The 20,578-nt window shown below is 31.0% G+C and overlaps 4 protein-coding genes and 2 long non-coding RNA genes across 7 annotated transcripts in view; 3 read left to right on the top strand and 3 right to left on the bottom strand.

Annotated features, from left to right (window-relative positions):
* Positions 1-20,578, top strand: part of LOC105200497 — a 58,121-nt gene that overhangs the window by 29,739 nt on the left and 7,804 nt on the right. The window lies entirely within an intron of this gene.
* Positions 268-4,707, bottom strand: LOC105200492 (alpha-1,2-mannosyltransferase ALG9). The gene is made up of 12 exons (XM_011168066.3): positions 4,628-4,707; positions 4,017-4,155; positions 3,708-3,913; positions 3,523-3,636; positions 3,047-3,157; positions 2,679-2,961; positions 2,181-2,297; positions 1,853-2,066; positions 1,626-1,767; positions 1,310-1,439; positions 1,080-1,207; positions 268-977 (listed from the first exon to the last, which is right to left on the bottom strand). The coding sequence occupies exons 1-12, from the start codon at positions 4,705-4,707 to the stop codon at positions 839-841; spliced, it is 1,803 nt and encodes a 600-aa protein (XP_011166368.1). The 3' UTR covers positions 268-838.
* LOC105200493 (39S ribosomal protein L14, mitochondrial) lies at positions 4,654-5,648 on the top strand. Its single transcript, XM_011168067.3, has 3 exons — positions 4,654-4,784; positions 5,021-5,235; positions 5,322-5,648. The coding sequence occupies exons 2-3, from the start codon at positions 5,046-5,048 to the stop codon at positions 5,573-5,575; spliced, it is 444 nt and encodes a 147-aa protein (XP_011166369.1). The 5' UTR covers positions 4,654-4,784; positions 5,021-5,045; the 3' UTR covers positions 5,576-5,648.
* Positions 6,692-9,456, bottom strand: LOC105200494. The gene is made up of 4 exons (XR_850972.3): positions 7,811-9,456; positions 7,417-7,739; positions 7,155-7,310; positions 6,692-7,028 (listed from the first exon to the last, which is right to left on the bottom strand). It is a non-coding gene; the product is annotated as an uncharacterized LOC105200494 (long non-coding RNA).
* Positions 10,011-12,442, top strand: LOC105200495 (cilia- and flagella-associated protein 300). Its single transcript, XM_011168069.3, has 6 exons — positions 10,011-10,246; positions 10,344-10,425; positions 10,550-10,619; positions 10,708-10,880; positions 11,024-11,196; positions 11,270-12,442. The coding sequence occupies exons 1-6, from the start codon at positions 10,152-10,154 to the stop codon at positions 11,469-11,471; spliced, it is 795 nt and encodes a 264-aa protein (XP_011166371.1). The 5' UTR covers positions 10,011-10,151; the 3' UTR covers positions 11,472-12,442.
* Positions 12,268-19,229, bottom strand: LOC105200496. Its single transcript, XM_011168070.3, has 12 exons — positions 18,741-19,229; positions 17,929-18,188; positions 17,423-17,573; positions 17,299-17,346; positions 16,953-17,137; positions 16,706-16,826; positions 16,116-16,638; positions 15,670-15,875; positions 15,339-15,576; positions 14,039-14,255; positions 13,792-13,964; positions 12,268-13,705 (listed from the first exon to the last, which is right to left on the bottom strand). Exons 3-12 carry the CDS (start codon positions 17,554-17,556, stop codon positions 13,607-13,609), a joined length of 1,944 nt encoding a protein of 647 aa, XP_011166372.1. The 5' UTR covers positions 17,557-17,573; positions 17,929-18,188; positions 18,741-19,229; the 3' UTR covers positions 12,268-13,606.

Below are 20,578 nucleotides of genomic sequence, written 5' to 3' on the forward strand. Positions count from 1 at the left end.
CAATAAACCTACACTTCATAGTTGAATTTTGTCTTTTCTCCTTGTTTCTTTAATGTTCGATCACGCATATTCCTACGTTCTAAGTGCAGAAAGTGTAACCATAACATCGCATTGTTAGCTGGCTAAAACGAAGTGCGCAGGTGCAAAATGTAGCCTTTTGACATTTTTCGTCAATTCCCGCCAGATATTTGAAATACGAATCCAAAAATACTCCGGAACTCTAAAGCAAACTTTGATAAATTTAATCTTGAAACATTCAATTAATAGTTTGTGTGTACCTGCCATAATATCCCTTTCTTCTCTCTAACAATTGTAAGACAATATTTTGCAATTGCTTACTACACAAAATAAAAATTTGGAGTTCAATCTTTATTTGGATAACATTCATCTTTTCTTTCAACAAATTACTTAAACTTTTCTAAATTAACAAAAGAACGTAAAGTTAAAGTATTACAACAAATATTTGCTAATTTAATGTAATGTTACATTTAATCTAATCTTTTCTCATCCAGACGGCGGAAGTAATAAATCAAATTTTAAGAAGCTTAATTTAAAAATTTGAAATTTTAATACATATAATAGAGTTTAGAAATGTTTCTATTGCAAAATTTTATATGGCACTTTGCAATAAAAACCTTTCAGCAATGTTGCATACGAAATGTGAAATCTTTCTAAAAACTTTCCGCAACAATCAGTACTGTACATACATATATATACATATATACATTACACGTTACTACTTTCAACGTAGTATGGAAAAATCTATAAAATAATAGATTTAATTTTTCTCAAATCAATTATATTATCTTGTTAAGTACTAAAACTCTGTTTTTTTTTCTTAAGAAAGCTTGGAATTACTTTGTTTTGATGAAAGCATGGATTTAAACTTATTACTTTGTAATAAATTATATGAACCATATGTACAAAATTTATGAGATATAAACGGAATATAAAACGCTCTGAAGAATGAATGCGATCTGAAACGTAAATAATAACATAGATTACTTTAGATTTAAATATAATTCTTATTATTTATGGTGAATATCTTATAAAGATATGAATAAAAATTTTGGACTTACTTTGATGTATCTAAAAACTTAGAAGATTTTATAATAGTAAAATGATTTAGGCGAGAATAATTCGGTTCTAGGGCTGTTTCAGTTCCTACATCCAGATCTAATAGAAAATGGCATTTTTCTAGATTAAACTGAAAGTAAAAAATGGACAATTGGTAATACATATAAAAATTTAGTCACAAAACTTAAATGTAATACAAATAATATTGTTATGTGTACATATAAGTACTTACATAACGTGACGGTTCTTCTTTATTCATATCGTTGAAATGTGCTTGAATTACACTCGTTGCATTTTCATGATTTAAAAAGGGTTGAGGTAGCTGTCCTTTAAATTCGGATCTCAAATATTGTAATTTCCAACTAAGAATAATTCAGCATTGTACAAGAATATAATCATCGTTATTATACTTTCTCTCCACAGAAATTTTACGAACCCGGAAATTTGATTTAGATGAAACTTTTTTTTATATCAATGCAGTCTGAATGCTTTGACAAAACAAATTCTGGGTTTGTAAAGTTCTTTTAGAGCTAATTATTTCTACTCACTTGTTGGACGGAAAGAAAAAACTGCTAGGAAAACGATGCCACTCTTTTCCAACACAAAAATTTATATTAACATCACTAGGTACTTGGCCTTCCATTCCCAATTTGTTAGCTTCAGTCATAATTTCCATGGGAGCATAATATCCTAATGCATAATGATAATTTTTTTTACATGTTAAACTTGCCCTCTCTCTCTCTTTCTCTATTATTTAAACAAGCTATTTATATACCTTTATATATCGCCAATGATCTTGATAGTCCCAAGAGACCACATGTTAATATCGTCAGAACAGTGATGTGCACAGTATATTGCAAATAGTGACAACTGATATGCGATGGATTGAGTTTTGTTCTAAAATAGAAGTATAACTTCTGTACAATATCCACCGCTATAGCGCCTGCCAAACAAATCATAGGATATACTGGAAACAAGAACCGTTCCTCCTGTTGACACATTTATTTTGTCAATTACTTCATTTTCTATTTTGTAGATCAATTCGTTATATATCAGATGCACATTTGAACAAGCTAAATATCTAACGATGCTGTTATACACACTTTGTGCGGCTGAAGAAAGAATACAAGAATCCACAGGTATAAAGGAGCCAATGAATACCAATAAGAAAGACATGAACGGTCTCTTGGACGTGCTGGCACGATTAACCGTACTAAAAACTATAATTGTAGTTAAAATACTGCTAAAATATATCGCTGTAATACAAAATGTTGGAATTATCATACACTTCCAGTTATGGTTTGAATTATAAAAATTAATAATAAGAATTAAATCACTTTGTTGAATAAAGTTTTTATAGAGATGCATATATTTTATTGCGTTTACTATCAATTTTAATAAATTTTTTTTGTTATTTGCACTTAAGATTTAAAATATCGATAATAAAAGAATTTGTAAAAAAAATATCTAATAATCAAACTTACTCCAGGTTAAGAAAAAATCATTTAAATTTCGCTGGAAAATTTGAAGTTTACAGAAAGTGTGCGACTTCTGAGACATTTTGTACATTTATATTAAGTATAAACTATAAAAAATCTTACTAAACCCAAGGGTGCCAGTAATGCGCCGATAAAGACGAAATTGAAATTCAAAAACCCATTGATGAGGTAATAACTTAACGGCTCAGTGCCATAAAGATTAGGTCCGTGGCTAGTAAAGACATTGTAGAATATGATGTTCAATGGCGCGATGACAAGTTTGCCAAAATACAAAGAATCTATCCATACCATTGGTATTCCAATAACAACAGCGGATATTATAACCCATTTTATGAACGTGACCCAGTTTCGTTTACGTATTAACATTTCAAAGGCAATGGGAAGTCTAAAAAACCGAGATAAAAATGAGTTTTTTTGTTACGTTCTATGTCGTGCCAAAAGTACTCTGTTTGCATCGATATAAAAATTACCCCAGTAAAGCAGCGAATGGCCATCCAAGTAATGAAGAGATGGCGGTGGCAAAGACAGCCAATTCATATTGGCGAGCATACCAAGCTGCTGTGGCAACAGTACTTAGATACCTATATGATAAACATTTATATAATATATAAATAATGTATCAAAAGATGAAAATAAAGAGCATTGCCTTGGGCAATGCCAGAGTTTGGGCCCCGAGTGAACAGTCATGAGTCATATGTTAATCGATAGGGGGGTACTCACAAAGTACAAAACAAAAGGTTTTAACATATACAATATACATGATTATAATATCAAACTTTGGAAGCTCTAGCACTCAGGGGACTTATTTTACAAGGTTGTGCATATAGAACTTTTTAATCCTCTTGTAATGTCCTACAAATCTAAATGTCTCAATGTTGTTCAAGTAGGGCTCAAAATCCATAAAAAAAATGGATAATGGTCTTTTTAATTTTATAATTATATTTACATTGAAAAAGACGATGGTAGAAACGCAGCACTGGAGATATACATCCCTGAACTGAGAATAAGGAATATCAATGTTAGTCTTGCCACGTGGATTCCAAATTCACGACAAACATTCCTAGAAAACATAAAGTATTAAATAAAAAGTATTGCCTTGCTATAAGTGATAGTTTTAAGGGGGAAACATACTTGTAAAAGTATACTTCAGATAATGTACAGCCTACAGATAGGAAGCATCGTGTAAAGTAGAAAACTAGCACAGGATTTGGCTCCAATAAGTAGTGATAAACTTTCGCTGGTACCATGTGAATTAATAAGTACATATATGAACGTAAGGCATATTCAGGACTATATTCCCATGTTTGCTGGCCTGTCCCATAAAGCAAGTAATGACTCTAAGACAGAAATACACATCATATAGAAATAGTGAAATATATTGCATAAAAGTATATTATAATCCATGTAATATTGAATTGCCTTATACAATAATAAACTTACTGGTTCCCAGTAATTATATGTTTCATCACAGTCTGTTATGTGACACCATACGGCAGAGCAAAATCTTGCAGATAACAGTAATTTAAAAGCTGTGTCATAGCTAGGATAAACAAGTCCGACATCGGAAGACTCTTCTGGCCTAAAACGTCGTTTAATTACTTGCTCTCTTTTTACTACATCTATATTTTAAATACATATTGCTTTTCTTAAGATAAATTAATTTTTAAAATAGGATTGTTTTATCTATGAAGCTTGCAAAGTATTTTATTAAAAGAAATAACAATATGATTTTTCCTGGCAATGTGATCACTATTTGCAATATTTAATTGAAAATAAAAATTCTAGATGAGACAAATACACTAGATATAAAATCATTTTTATTTTTTGTTTGCGATTTAAACATTTCATATATTTTGATTCATAGTGATTAGAAATTGATATTAAACATATTGCAAAATTAAAATAAAATATGCGTAACAGAATACATTTGTAACTGTTGCACATTCGTCGCAGTTTCAACAATAAGCAATTGATAGGCGAGGTTAGCTGATTCTAGTTGACAAGCAGTATAATTTCCAAAATTTGAAAAGAGAAGAAAACATTGTATGTACTTTGAGAATCTCCTTCCAGTGATCTTTTTTAATTCTTTCTTCGACAAAACGAGCTGTCGTTGACGTTGATTAGGCGCCATGATCCTCTAGTGTATTGTGGTCTGTTCTTTTCAGAGTTCACATTTGTCAGTGATTTTTAGGTTAGGGCGAGATTGAGGTAAGTAGTCTGATACGCTTTCTATTATGCCGGAAAAATTGATTTTAGAATTAAAATTGTATCAAAGAAAACACTACGGTAAATTCCATTCATGAAAAATATTTGAGAAAAAATTAATTTGATTTAATTATCATTTGTAACGTTGTTAATTTTCTTTCCGCTAAATGAAAAGGTTATGTTGTTAAGCAGTTTATGTTGTATTGAATAACTTATACAATTTTATATTATTTTTTTAGATTGTAAAAAGAGATTGAAGCGATAATGTTGTCGTCTTCTGCGGTGTTAAATGTTATAAGCAGGTGCATTTCTACATCAACTCCTGTAAATCATATAATTAAATTAAGTCGATTGAGGGTAGTGGACAACAGTGAGATAGGAAGGCTAGCTATGATGGAAGGTAGACCACCACGTTGTATACACATCTATAAGAAAGGAAAAGTAGGGTATATCGGTGAGAAAAATGAAGGATTTTGAAAAACATTCTTATTTTTATACATAGAATCATGTTACTTAAACATTGCTGTATATTCTTTTTAGGTGACAGAGTTTTAGTTGCAATAAGGGGAGAAAAGAAAAAGGGTATATTAGTTGGTTTGAAGCAAAAACAGGCCCCTAAAGTTCCAAAGTTTGACAGCAACAATTTGGTGCTCATAGATGACAATGGGACGCCTCTGGGTACAAGAATACATGTGCCTATTCCGCACATACTCCGAACAAAAATGAAAGAAAAGACCCACATCAAAGGAGCAGATTATACTAAACTATTAGCGATTGCATCCAGATTTGTATAGTATATCTTGTTCACTATTATAATATAGAAATGTATTGAATATTTCAATAGAATCTTTAATTGTTTAATATAAATGTCTTCTGCAAAATTTTTAGTATGAAAGTGTTCCTTGTATCTTTATATTTCATAATTTTATTAGATTATATTAATACTGATTATATGCAGTACAATCGCATTTTGCGCAAATTTACATTTGCATTAATGTAAATTTTTAAATAACTATAATTCTTGTTATCTTATCCATGGTGTAATAAGACACTACGGGGTAAAATAGCGGATGGCGATTCATCGAAGGTTCGGGACGTTGCTATATTTTTTGAAGTGGGATATCGAGAGATCAGAACTTTTTGAGGCTGCCGAAGTCTGGAACGGACCTGTTCATGAATATCCTGAAACGGAGGTATCGAGGAGGTAGCGGTTGTTGCCTCTCGGAATGTCGCGCGACGCGATTTTTTTGAACTTTTGCGTCGTCGGATGATCGCATGTATTCGTAGACCGGAGGAAGCTTTCGGAACGCGCGATGCGATTTTTTTGTGAAATTGCCATTATTGTTTGCCGCATCACGGCAATATTATAATCTTGCCGATTACGGCACACAATGTTGCGCGCTGCGACGTTTATAGCGACACGAAATGTATATCTAAGATATTTGACAAGGTTGCGGCAATGTATTGCAGTAAAGTTTCGAAAACGCACAGCAATGAACTTGCGATCTGAAGTATGATGGCGCGCACAGGTTTGTGCCGCATATTTCAAGATTACACCTACACGCCGGGCTTTTTTAACGTAAACAATATGTGATGTTTACACGAACCTTTTTCATGTAACAAACATTGGTTCTTTTTGCTAGGATTCTAGCAATCACGTAAAATATATAAACTATTGTAAATTAGATAATACAGAGCACAATTAAAAAAAAATAATATTAAGTTTTAACATTGTTACTACATCTAATATTATTAATAAAAATATATAGTATTAAAAATTAAAAAGTTAAGAAAAATAATATATCAAATTTTCTAATGACAGAAGATGGATGCAATGTAAAGAGGAGCTTTAAAATTATTTTTATTTTTGTATCAGGAAAAATATTGCTAGTAATTGATTAGTTCAGAAATTTTGATAATTTCTTTTATTATATGTCTAAGAAAAGCTATTAAACTCTTACCATATTGATCAGTACATTATCTGTAGCATATATATATATATATTTTTTTAAATGAGATACTAATTGCAATGTAACAATTTGTTTTAGAAGTCTTTTGTTAGCATCTTTTGAGCATTTAAACACTTTATTCAACTGCGTTTCTTTCGATCCTCTTCTTTAATAAAATTGGTTACCCTTCTTGCATTTTTGGTGAACTAACATCACTAATATTAATTTCTGAAATATATCTAGGCTGTGCAAACAAACCGTTTTTTTTTCTTGGGAGAAGAAACGTTCTCTTTGCAATCTAAAAATATAAAATTTTTATCAAAAAAATAATATTTATATTTTCTCTTATAATTGGTATATATATATATATATATATATATATATATATATATATATATTTCTATGTAATTTATATTTAACTTACATGAATGATCAGAAATTGAAACTTTTGAGATTGGTTAAACAGCGTTATCACATCTCATTATGTCAGCATTATTACAATCCATTACATCGGGTACCATTGGAGATATAACATTTATTTCAAATTACTTAGACATATAAGTACTTTCTATCATTGACACTAAAAGAATAAAATATTTATTATAAAAATTATATTATTTCCTCTAAAACCCAAAAATATACATATATATGTATATTTTTTTCCATATAATTTATATTTAACTTACATGAATGATCAGGAGTCGCAACTTCCAAAATTGACTGAACAATATTATGATCCATTACGTATAATACAGTTGGAGATGTAACATTCCCTTTGGATGATTTTATTACATTTGTAATATTTGTTCACATAATTGATAATTCAATTAGATGATTTGATACAGCTTTTTCTACAATGGGTATAACCTTAAAAGGTAATCTCTTCGATGCAAGAAAATTTTTAGAAAATTCAAAGTGATTTGAGCAAATATGAAGACGAGATACATCTTTATCATGCAATCCGCAAGCTTCAATCCATTTTTGATGTATATGCGGATCTTTTGGAAATCTAAAAAAAGAATTTTTATTAATTATTGTAATAGTACTGTAGGTATTAGGTAATTTACATTGATAACTTACTCATTCACTAGATTGAAGTTATGTAGAGATGCGGTCCTGCTATTTCTGAAGAGTATCATAATTACAGACTACGAATTGATTTAAAAATTAGAATTGTATTGACAGACGAATTTTTACTCTATGATAAAAATTATTAGAAATATATCTGAGTAAAAACAATTTAAATTAATGATAGCAATGTACACAAAATGCTCTTGTATCACTATATTTCACAATTTTATGCTATATATATTAATATTTTAATGAAAATATCACATTCCAATCAATTACAATTTGTTTAGTTTGTGTGTTGTACATATATAGCACAAGTGTCGTGTACTTTAGTTTGGTTATTGGCCGCTTGGATACAAATCTCTTCGTTTCTCGCAAGCACTTGTTTTCGCTCTTGTTCATATATAAGCAAGAATCAGACACTAGGCTTTCAGACCCCTGTGGGGTCACAGTATAGTTACATACTGTGGTCTGGGGGTCAGGTAGTCTGATTACTGGTGAGGAAAGATGTTTTCATCTACCACTTAATCTTCCTGCCGTTGCTTCGTTTGAAAATACACATCAAGTATCTTAATGCATCGTTTTATCTGATCAATGGCCCAAACATTGTAAAGATAAAATGATACTTGTAAGCACTCGATGTTATATTCTCGAACAAACCTCAGGCCGGTTGCTCATAGCTCCAACCCTTCGTCAAATCACTGTGATCAAACTGTACATAGAAAACTAGGAATTAATGATGTACTAAACATATCATTCATTCCCATCCACTAACTTTCATCATCCATTCACTAACACTCATCCTAGTGTACTGCCATTTAAAAAACTGAGGAAACTTTACACGATTCGAAACCATGCTGATCTTTGATTGGCTTCAACATTATACAGCATACGGGTATACATCATATGACCGGCTAGGAGGTATATATGCATGTATACTTGTATGTTTCCTTCATCTCTATTCCCATATGTTGCAATAGAACTGAAGTAAATGTTTCCATGCAGTAAAAAATGGCAAATATAATAGTTAACATTATAGTAAATAGATGATAAAATAGTTAATAGGGAGCTATGAGGTGGTATACTCTATCGGTAACCTTTCGACTACCATTTTGCAAGTTATGTCATTTTTTTTTAAACATTAGTTATGATAAATGGATAAAATTGTAATAAATTTAAGAAATATTTTCATTCAAAAGTTATCTGCTCAAAAATGGATATGAACCTTAATTAAGTATTGTGTCAGACCATGTCTTTAGTTTCTAAAATATTTTAATTGAAAGTTGATGTAAGAATTCCGGATAAGCTATTCGCATAGCGCGTAGTACTTTGTATGATGATGTAATCGCCGTTTTAAATTTTAAAGTCGTTTAATATTCCAACCTGAAGGACCGGGGACTCTTCTGTAGGGGTTCCCATACCTTAGCCGAGGGGTGCCAGTTTTAGGGCGCCGGCAACTCGCCCTTTGCCCTCTTCTGTTAGCGTTACCCAGGGAGCACCACGAGGAGGTAGAAGTAGGACTTGCTAGGAAAGTGCTTTATGCGTCGTGCATGCTACACGTGCCTTTCAGAGTTTTTATGTTATGCATCTCTCGGCAAGATGCACAACCTCTGAGGCTCTCACTAGCCCTTTGCACCCCAATATTCCAAGCTATTGCTTCTAAAAACTGATTTTTGATGCGCCATGATACAACAATCTAAAAATATATATATCAATTGATAAAACACTTGATCATAATATGATCTGATTTTTAATACACTGTTAGAGAGGAACCCGAGAACGGCCATGCCAAGCCACGCTGCCACGTAGGCTTTTTTCCGTAAAGCCCAGTGCAGTGGTCGCAGTGGTCATTGTGGTCAGACTGAATTGGACTGAATGCAGCGAGTTGCAAGCATCGAGCAGCAGACTTCGTTGATTGGCTGCGGTTTACCCAAAATTCAACAGTGTTGGATTTTAGGCGAGCAGCAGCCAATCAACAAAGTCTGCTGCTGGACGCTTGCCTTGCAGCTTGCTGCGTGCAGTCTGTGTACTAGGCTTATGTGTAACAATATTTATTATAAATATTGTGTGCGGTTTGGATTATTTGTATTATTTGTAATAAATATATATAATGCTCAAAATTAATTTTTAACTTGATTTAATTAGTTAATCTAAGTTAATTAAACAGTATTATTTAGTTATTATTAAGTAAATATTATTGCGTTTATATAGAAAAAAAGAGAGAAAAATACAGCCATACTCAAAGCAGTAGCAGTAGAGAAAATTCATTTTTTACAATTTATCGTCGTTTTTTTCTTTTATTTATTATTTACCATTGTCTTATCTCCATGGAGACTATAGGTGTGTAAAAATGGAGATTGATCCGAAATTCACGTTTGTGCCTCTAAATGAGAAAATATATGTCGGAATTAATGGCAAAAATACGCAAGAATATCTGTGTAAATGGTGACATTGATATTTTAATTAACATCACATTTTTACAATAATTTAGTTAATTCTTTAATTACTGAATAATATGGTACATTAAAATTAATGTTTTTAGGGGTTTAAAAGGAAATTTTGTTATCCAAAATTTTTCATTTAATGAACCGTTCCAGCAGTATCATAAATATCAATTAGCTGATGTAAGTTTGTTTTTACATGTCAATAACATATAAGAATAATTAAAATTGCTGCTCCAGTCGTTAAACAATTACCAGTAAATGCCTTTTTAATTTATATTTTTCACTGAGATATATAAATTTGTAGGCGTTTTTTAAAGATAGTACCGTTGCAAAAGCATTGTGGTCCAAACAGGGCTATGCGTGGGCAAGACAAGGTATTAAAACATCATAATTTTTAGAAAATTTATCACTATACCCTATAAATATATACATATTCGAATTAAAAAAATATATATTTATCAGGTATACAAGCATCGAGTGTTCAGATAAAACAAGTTCCATGCTCAGTTTTAAGTATGTCATTCTTTAACAAATTAAAAAATACTGATAACGGGATTGTACATAGTTCAGGAACAATCTGTAAAAGATATGATCTGCAAGTAGAAGACTTTTTGGTATCTGACAATTTGCGGGGTGTAAGACATTTGCATCTCAGATAAACTGTTATTTCTTTTCTGTGTTTTTGCTTTTTCTTGCAACGTCTGTCAATGAATCAGAATTACTAAAATTTTTTTTAATTATCTTAAACAGTAGACTAACTTTTTACGATGCTTTTTAGATGCTTTTGGATGAGGAGTCAGAAGAATACGGTCTTTACTCGGAAGATGAGAAAAACGAGTTTGTGTTCCGTATTTTTCAAATGCTCGTCCTTGGTGGAATATTGTGTCAATTTGAGGATATATTACAGCCATATCTAGATGTTACCAAAAGTATTTACAAGGATCTCATAAGGTTACTAGAATTGATCAAAATTAAGTGTAATAGAAGTTTAAAATATGGAAATTTTATATTGAAGTCCTTTCAGAGTGCAGAAGCAAAATGGTTCAGATAATCTGGTCGTAAGTACTTTAGTGTTAGAAGTAGTTGCTAAGGATAGCAAAGGCCAAGATTATTTCCCATCTAATTCCAACAACCGGCAAAATATCGCGTTTCTATTGATAGACGCTAATTCTCATGAAATTACAACTTTTATACACGAATATGGTGGATACTGTCCTATAGATTGAATCTGATTACACTACAGTATGTATTATGTCTTTTATATCATTATAATTAATTGTTTCTATCATATATATTTCATAAAATATAGTCAGAGAATATATTCTAGTTTAAATTTTATATACGTAAAATAATTTATGGCAAAAGTAATAACATATTCCTTGCATTTTATACAAGATAATTTATTAAAAAACGAGCAAAACGAACTTAATTAATTACATTATCTTTGCATACGTCTTTTGTAAAATCTATAATTAAATGCAAATTTCTTATTGTACAGAAAATGTTGTGTAATTAGAATATACTATTGTTCTACGTGTGCATTTAATTTTTACGCAATATAAAATACATAAGTCATTTATTATAAAAATTATAAAAAGACTCATTATGTAGGATTTCAATTTCTTTTTACTTTTAACATTAAACTGACATTGATCTATGGAGACTTGTAGTCTATCAAAATTAAAACATTTACAACGTAAAATCTTTTTTTGTATAACATTACTAATTATTTATTCTTTAATCACTTTAAATAAGTAATTTTTTGTAAAATATATAAATATTTACTGATATTACATGTATAATCATATTATAGTCCAGAAATATACAAATATATAAATATATAACACTTGTGAGATTTATATGTAAAGATTATGGCAATCTGTTTTATTTAGAGATATCAAGTGTAGGTATACAGTAGGTTACGAAAGGATTTTTGAATGCACAATAAAATATCTATTTTTGAAAGCTTCTTGCTCTCGTGAAAAGGAGTATCTTATTTAAATGACGAGTATTAGCCCGTTGTTCTTATGACTTAGATATGACTAGCATACATATTAGCTTGTATTTTATTATACAGATGTATTACAATTAATAATATCTAAACATCTGCATCTTATATATTACGAGCCTTTTCCTTTACGGTATAGATAGAATCTTTTTCTCCGTATCATCATTATTATATACTATTATTTTTCCTTTTAGTAAAAAAAAATAAAAAATAAAAAAAATAAAATTGAAACCTAATAACACGATTCCTAATAAAAATATTCGAAAAATTTTAAATTATTACATTTTTAATATGTTGGCACACGTATTAATTCCACACAAAAAGTTTGGAAACTCATATGCTAATGCGTTTTATAAAAATTTTAAATAATTTGAACATTATGATCAATCGCCAAATATTATCATTTATATGTACTTTTAGTCATTTTACACATATATAATAATCTTAGGCGATATTATGCAAACGCAATCATTTATCGAAATCTTTTGAACATAAGCAATACATGTAAAACATTCTGTATCATAGATTAAAATGTTGTTATCTATATAATCATTATTGTGATAAATATGAAAACTTTCATAATGATATGTACCATATGATATTTTTAATAATATTTGCATTTATCAGTAAATAATTATTTCAATGAAAATAAATACAATGCAGTCTAATATGCGCAACTTCGCGTATAGCGAAAAGAAACTGATATTAATCACAGCACTTTTATTTAAAATTTAAATATCCTCCCTCGTGCTAAATACAGAAAAATATCAATTCTGTTGCTGAGAAAAGCGATTACTAAATTTATTTTTTTTTCTTTTATTAAGTAACAGTTATCTATAACAAAGAGTGTTTTCTTGATAATTATCTTAAAATACTCGTCACAAAAATTTATTATTATTTACTCCAAAAAAGGAATTTATATTCGAAAAACATTTTAAATTTTATCTAAGAAAAATTATTGAGCATTCAAAAAATCAAATTCTTGTTTTGACTTAATATTTCTGATTGAAGTATTTTAAGATATTAGGATTCAGAATATACATATATTTGAAATAAATTTGATGTTTTTGATGAACTAATAAATTTGCGGATATATAAACTTACGAAATATTTGAAGTAATATTTAATTAACACAGAAGTTTATTTAAAAAATAAATATTACTTGTGAATGATGAGTGCATTTTAAGACTATTATCAAGAAAATATTCTCGGCAAAGATAACCATTACTTGAAAGAAGAAAACTAAAATTATTTTTCTTAGTATAAAAATGAAATTGTTCTACGAGTAGTTCTTCTTGATTGATGTTTCGATGCACGCTACTCCTGAATGTACAGTATTTTTAAATGTTTTATCTATTCTTTGCAATAACAATATTTGCGTAAATGAAACAGCGAGTTCTCTACACACCTCGCCTGAGACCCATACATATTAATTCTACTAACGTCAGAGATCTGTAATGAGACAAACATCGTCAGTTAATACTTTAATAAAATACTTGTACCTCCTTTAATCAAGTTATTTTTCAGCGCAAATTTACCTTTGTATGAAAAGTATTTTTCCGAAGATCTTGAGTGATGCTAACTTCAAACAATGCGTCACTTGGTGCCGTTCTTACTTTTAATTGATAAATCTCAGTCATTATTTTAGTTTTGGCACTAAAATCACCTATAAAACCGTCTTGGTCTCCGGATTTTCGGAAATTAAGTAAACCTGAAATACCATAAGTATTAGTCTTCTTTTATATAAATAACATAATAAAACAATACGTTTTGCCCTAATGTTACCTTTGGTGGGTATCAGCTTAGCAGCCCATAAGATCTCGTCCAAATGTAATATCGCGCATATATTATGATGATCTTCGGTGTAACCATTAAGGAATTGTACGAAATAATTGGCAGCAGCCACAACGTTTGTGTCATCAATTGAGACTTCCTTCCATCCGAGACAAGCACACCAATGAGGCTCTATGAATGCATCTGCGCATGTTCTATCCAGAGGCACCTAAAATATCACATTAGTTAGTTTCATTTTTTCTCTCTTTTCCTTACATATTCAGTTGTGAAAAAAGTTACAAACTTGTAAATTGTATATTATATAATAATACAGTAATTACAATTGATTCAATAATTTATTTCTAAAAGAGGTTAGAGATTGCGCTTGGTTAATCGTACAATAAAAAAAAAGAATATCTTTGTGAAAGAGAAGCGGTCAGTAGGCGAGTTGAAGCATACAGTGGTAGGGATAGATATTCTACACATACAAAGATCGACATTCCATTCACCAGTATTGCTCAGAGTTCTGTGCTGCAAGTGATGTCTCGCAGCTAATCTGTTTCCTAAGATTTGCCCATAATTTTTGAAATCTTTTTTTTACAATTACTTGAGACAAAATTTGAATCTGTGTATGTGTGATATGCGTGTGACTTTGCACTGAACATGTTTGTACATTTACTCATCATTTTATTGTGTGTTTTTTCATGCTACTTGGTTTTTGCTGATTTTTTGTATTTTCAAATATAAGAAACATATTTAAACGATATGTTTCTGTTAACTTATTTATATTTGACATTTCTTAGGAGAATTATCAGTCTATGATTTTTTATCGCAAACACTTCTTTTTTTAATTTTTTAGGAAACTCGATCGTTTGGTAAGGCGTGTACTTCGATGAGTAATGGTTATCTGATCGTGCTTACGTCAGCTTTTAAATAGTATTATTGTGCCTTACTTATTTTTATCTGATCGTGCTTGCATCAGTTTTCTAATGATATTATGGTACTTTACTTATCTTTATAAGCAAAACGTTTAATTGTTACACAATCGAATGCATTTTAATACATTAAACATTTTACTTTGTTATTGTGCATACAGTTACAATATTTATAAAATACAATTGTATTATATGATTAACAAAGGATTAATATTACTATAATTTCGTTGAGTTTAGTCAGATATAAAATACATACGGTAATCATTTTTATTTGCAAATTAAAATAAAATATTACACACACATTAAATTAGTTCTTTTTTAATGCTACTAATAAAACTCAACGAAATTAAATTACAGTATCTTTGACATTAATTTACCTTGTCGAACAAACTGATGGCTCTTTGACGACGATCTCCATCTTTTGGTGTATCAAAATTTAGTATGTTCTCTAATGTCTTATGTACGTCAAATGGTGACGTCAAATATTGCGTATTGTAGACAAAGTTTGCATATGCTTGTGGGTGAGCTTGCTTGAACCAGGGTGGAAAAGTGAAGGAGAAAAACGGCAGTCTTTCCTCTTGCTTGCCTTGTAGAGTATTACGAATATCCGCAAATCTGTAAAATGAAAATAACGATTGCTTGCATATGTGTAAAGTGTAAAAGGTATGGGGGATTAACAACACTTTTACACATAAGAAATATTCAAACCTGTGTCCATGATCGCTCATCAAAATTAAAATGGTATTGTTTAAATGCCCAAGATCATTGAGATCTTTTACCCAAGAATACAAATCGTCATCCACCACTCCGATATCGTTGTAAGAGTCATGAGATAATTCTCCATGAAATCCAAATGCGAATTTTGGCTGGTTTTTATATGTATTGAATATCGTTTTTATGTAATTCATCATCACCTACGTAATAAATACATATGTCTCAGTAATTATAAAAAAAAAAAAAAAATAAATTGAGAAGAAATTTTCTTTTGATTCAATAATACATAACTTTAACTATTTTAAATTATATTACAATTTTGAACTAATTTTTCTTGAGATATATCTTCTTTGAAATATATCTTCAAATTTTTCCATTTGGTAAGTTATTCTTTTCTTTTAACTTATCCTTAAATTCATATTGCATTTAATGATGCATACCATATGACGTGGCGTACCAGCTATACAGAATTTATTATAAGTTTTGAAGTATGAAGAAGCAGCTAAATAATAAGTGCGCATGTAGTGGTGGGTCGGTTGCTTGTCAAATCCCTTCAAGCGATAAGTGAACGTCCCGATGTGCGGTACGTCTTCCATAAAACTCGTTATGTACCCATGTTCTTCATATTTATTCCATATCATGGGATATATGTTGACGTAATTCGCATTTTGAATTCGTTTTCGCGTCTCTGGTAACTCGAGCTCGATCTTGCCGGTTAAAATCGGGATGAGCGCCTGTGGAGTGCCATCCCCTACGATATTGTATCCCTCTAGCACCAGAGCGTTCAGTTGCTTCATGAAACTATAAGTTTTCGGCAGTTTGCGAATGAATGTATTTCGCGACAGCGAATCGAAGCCGAACATGAGCACGTTCAATTTTAGGCCCGTTTTTGGTACGTTCTCCCAGTTGTGTTTCTGCTTGATATACGGTTCGTATTTCACACCAGCGAGTATACTATGCCACCTAAACATATTCTACTGTGAGAAGAACAATAATAGGTTTTTGAAAGTAAATAAACAAATTAACTAACACGCTTCCGCTTTTCGACTTGCATCTGACATCTGCAAAATCGCTCTCCCGCAGAATGTAAAAATCATCAGCCTGTATACCGTCCAATAATTTTGTATTGTAGTCGTCTGCTCTGACAATTTCTGAAAAAGATAATAGCAAGGATTATGCTAATATATAATAACTGACAGTAACAATTTTATGTTAATTTTTGGAAATTATTACAATATCTTTATCGATATAACAAGGGAAGATTATTTTTAACTCACCACTGAAGATGCATATTATTTGTCCATGTTTCGTCTTTGCTTTATTAGTAATAACAAGTCTCGAACCTTCCACTATAACCCAGTCTTCTTGTCCACAAGTTAAGGGTGGTACATTATGTATGAATTTCATTATTTCTGGACTAGAGATATTTAACTGAGGTAATTTGCACGCAACAACACCATCTCTGCACAAACATATTAATAAAATATAATGACTATATAAATATAATAATTTAAGTTATGTGATAATTGTTGCTTTTTCTCTTATCGATATCTACATTAAAATATTATTTACTACAATATTATATGCAATTCAGTTTACTTGATAGAATTGTCACATACATACCTCACGTATGACTGTTCTGATTCTTTAATCAATTGTGATATATACATTCTGAAATTATTCAAAAATTATAGGAAAAATGTAAAACAATGTTTAGTATTGAAATAATGTTAACAATATTACTCACAATTTGTTTAAATTTGACATATCAGATTCATTAAATCCTAACTCTATTCGTATTACTTGAATGACACAAAATAAAAGTGCTACGCATAGTCCTGCTATTATACAGCGACGAAAATGACACGCTGTCACCCTCATGTTTGTCCAGATTATTTCTACAAAATATAAAACATCAGTTTAAGATTAAGTGAGAATAAATAAGCATAATTTTATGCACTCTAACTTTCCACTGTATACGAACTTTATTTCTTCTTCTCTTCGAAAATACTGTTGCTGTTCTCGCGAATATCCCGAAAGAATTAAACAATGAAAGTAAAACGACTATGTCATAATATATTAATATAGTTCACTTTGTTAAATTACTTTGAGAGTTGATATAGTTTAATATAGTTCACTTTGATAAATTACTTTGAGAGTAATATGATGTAATTGAAAATTAATATAAATTGCTGCACAAGTTAATGAAGTTATTTGTGCTCAAGATATATTCTGTTATATGTATTTTCTTACATGTCTCAGTCGTGTGATCGTTAATATAAGAGTGACATTGATCCCAACTCAAACGGACATTTTGAACTGCATCAGTTAGCACTGCTGTATTGGCCGTTGGATATCGATTTGCTCTTATCATAATATACCTGATAGTGAATATGATTAGATAATATATGTGATAATGGTTTGATGTATTGCCGAATATCACAGATGCGGATGTCGAGAATATTTGTCTTCTGCCGTTGTATTTTTAATACTGCCACTTATCCTGCTGCATCCTAAAATAATTTGATAATATTATTTAGCTTTTACATGCAGCATATTTTATACATAATACATGTTATTTAGATAACATAATGTTTGTTTTATATGCTACTACTTTGCGTCTAAGTATCTTAGTATAATATTTATATTTATCTCAGTTCATATTCAATTCTAACTCTCGTCATATTTCTGTGACACTTCTTAGTAAAGTTTATAATTTTCCGTAATATTTCTTGATAATGTATAATGCCCGAGAGAAAATTAACACTTGTAAAAAGTCTATACCAAGAAGTAAGTCACCTGGCAAAGTTCTTGTCTAGTATTACACAAGTCACTTGTAGAACTGTGCAGAAGTGTACTGTATGAATATTTAAACTGTCAAACAATGACTATCAAGAAGAGTGATGAGCCTGAGTCTTTCATATATCAAATGTCATAAATTACAATATGTAGATTAAAAACCAATATCAAACGTTTGCTGACTTAGCAATAATTTCAGCGTGTACGAAGTCATTTGGTGGGCGGGATTTAATTACATGTTTCGTAAAATAAAAACGAAGCTCTACCTCCGCATTATCACTAATTCGGCCGATGATTCCGATGGATTCGCTGACAAAGACGCACGCGTCAATCAGTAACGTTCGATTTATGGTAGATGAATGGCAGGTCGGCGGAAGAACGCATGGCGCGGTAAATAACGAGAATGCAACGGAGTTCCCATGGAGAAGTGTGCATCGACTTCATGCATGCACGCGCACACACGCACACGCACACGCACACGCGTCGCCGGAATGTGCGTGAGCAGGAGGACTATTATCTCCAGAGTAACGTTGCATCGCGCGCCGTGGTGGCGAGGTAACGTTCATGAGATGAGCGATTCGTCTCGTTCGCACGGTTACGAGAATTCTCTTAGGTGGTCCAGCGGAACGCGTCGGGACACATCAGTGTCCCGGCGTCGTGGTCGTGGCTCATCGCTGCGCGTCCGAAACTCCCGACAAACGTCTCACCATCGTCGGTCTCTCTGATGAAAACTGGAGTTTGTTCTGCCGTTTGCGAGATGCACTTTGAGACGTCAGCAGCTTGACGCACCGCATGCATGCACATATACACGGCATGGTGCGCATACGTATCTGTGCATATGTGTGTGTAAGGGTATAGTGAAGTGCGTTAATGCTATTCAGAGCAGTTTGTGCCTAAAAAAGGCACTTTTGTGATCTTTTTCGGGAAAGAGGAACTTTTCTAAAATTCCCTTTAAATTTTTATAACTTCTAATTAATTTCTTTTAATAGATATTTTTTTTGTTTAACAGAAAGCTTAACGGATTGTATTAAATCAAGTTAGAAAATTGAAATTCTTTGAATTATAAAAGTATATTAAAATATAATACATTGAAAATATGATTAAAAATTATTATATAAAAATATATAATATATATTTTTAAATTTAGTTTTTTTCAACCTTTTCATCAAAAATATATGATATGCGTTAAATACAAAAAATGTTTTATCAAACTTTGTATTAAATACAGCTAGAAGATTTTTAAAAGAAAGGGAAAATTTTTTTCCTAATTACATTAATTTTTAATACAGTATTTTTTAATATAATAAAAAATAATTTGATAAGCAAAAAAAAGAACTGGCAATGTAGCAATAAGAGCAAACAATTTCAATTAACGTACATTCTTTCCGATGATTGAGACAATTAACGCGAACGGGGAAGAGACGTGCTTTTCAAGCGTTACGAAGAAATTTGACCGAACGTAACTACTGAACACTACTCATTAATCATTAACCCGTCCGATCATACAAGATTTTTTCGCGTCTCGAAATCACAACAGATGCACGGTACATTGCGAACATGCAACGTTGAAAGTCGGGCACGATCGATGAATAACCGCGACGTCATGTGACTGAAGTTCAATCTTTCCGAGAGTACAAGGGCATATTTTCTTCGTCAAGTTGTCGTATATAGAAATTTTCCGCGTTCCCCTGTTTCACAAGGTGCATGATTCGTTCGAATTTTGATCGGCTGCTAAGATTCCACATCCAAAGGCTTCCACAGAAGCATTTGTATCCTCCAAATTCCACACAAGTTTTTTATAAATAAATACATCATATATATGTATTATATAAATATATAGGATAATAAAAAAACCATTGCGTCGTATATCCTTGTTTAATATTAATTAATTAGTTGAACAAGGGTAAATGATGCAATACATCGATTGCACGCATTATGCGTGAAACGGAATACCTTTACTAGCTTTTATATGTCGTATGCAAATTACCTCAGTATATCTGCCATTTCTTAATTAGAGTAATACGCTGACGTTTTTTAACACGATATCTTATAGCTATGTAATCATTAAATAATATGTAAATATGCAATCACTGGTTGATGATAA

The sequence above is a fragment of the Solenopsis invicta genome, chromosome 6 (genome assembly GCF_016802725.1).
Source record: "Solenopsis invicta isolate M01_SB chromosome 6, UNIL_Sinv_3.0, whole genome shotgun sequence".
Classification (NCBI taxonomy): Eukaryota; Metazoa; Arthropoda; class Insecta; order Hymenoptera; family Formicidae; genus Solenopsis; species Solenopsis invicta.

Bases quoted from the DNA above. Each gene is read 5' to 3' on its own strand.
- LOC105200496 (XM_011168070.3), bottom strand. From the start codon at position 17,556: ATGAGGGTGACAGCGTGTCATTTTCGTCGCTGTATAATAGCAGGACTA. The intron at 15,876-16,115 runs GTATGCATCATT...TTTATTACGTAG, and splicing joins CTGGTACGCCACGTCATATG to GTGATGATGAATTACATAAA. The intron at 14,256-15,338 runs GTAAATTAATGT...GTGATATTTTAG, and splicing joins CCATCAGTTTGTTCGACAAG to GTGCCTCTGGATAGAACATG.
- LOC105200492 (XM_011168066.3), bottom strand. From the start codon at position 4,707: ATGGCGCCTAATCAACGTCAACGACAGCTCGTTTTGTCGAAGAAAGAA. The intron at 2,962-3,046 runs GTAATTTTTATA...TCGGTTTTTTAG, and splicing joins CCATTCGCTGCTTTACTGGG to ACTTCCCATTGCCTTTGAAA. The intron at 1,440-1,625 runs GTGAGTAGAAAT...AATTATTCTTAG, and splicing joins TTTTTCTTTCCGTCCAACAA to TTGGAAATTACAATATTTGA.
- LOC105200493 (XM_011168067.3), top strand. From the start codon at position 5,046: ATGTTGTCGTCTTCTGCGGTGTTAAATGTTATAAGCAGGTGCATTTCT. The intron at 5,236-5,321 runs GTGAGAAAAATG...TATTCTTTTTAG, and splicing joins AGGAAAAGTAGGGTATATCG to GTGACAGAGTTTTAGTTGCA.
- LOC105200495 (XM_011168069.3), top strand. From the start codon at position 10,152: ATGGAGATTGATCCGAAATTCACGTTTGTGCCTCTAAATGAGAAAATA. The intron at 10,426-10,549 runs GTAAGTTTGTTT...ATAAATTTGTAG, and splicing joins ATAAATATCAATTAGCTGAT to GCGTTTTTTAAAGATAGTAC. The intron at 10,881-11,023 runs GTAAGACATTTG...GATGCTTTTTAG, and splicing joins TATCTGACAATTTGCGGGGT to ATGCTTTTGGATGAGGAGTC.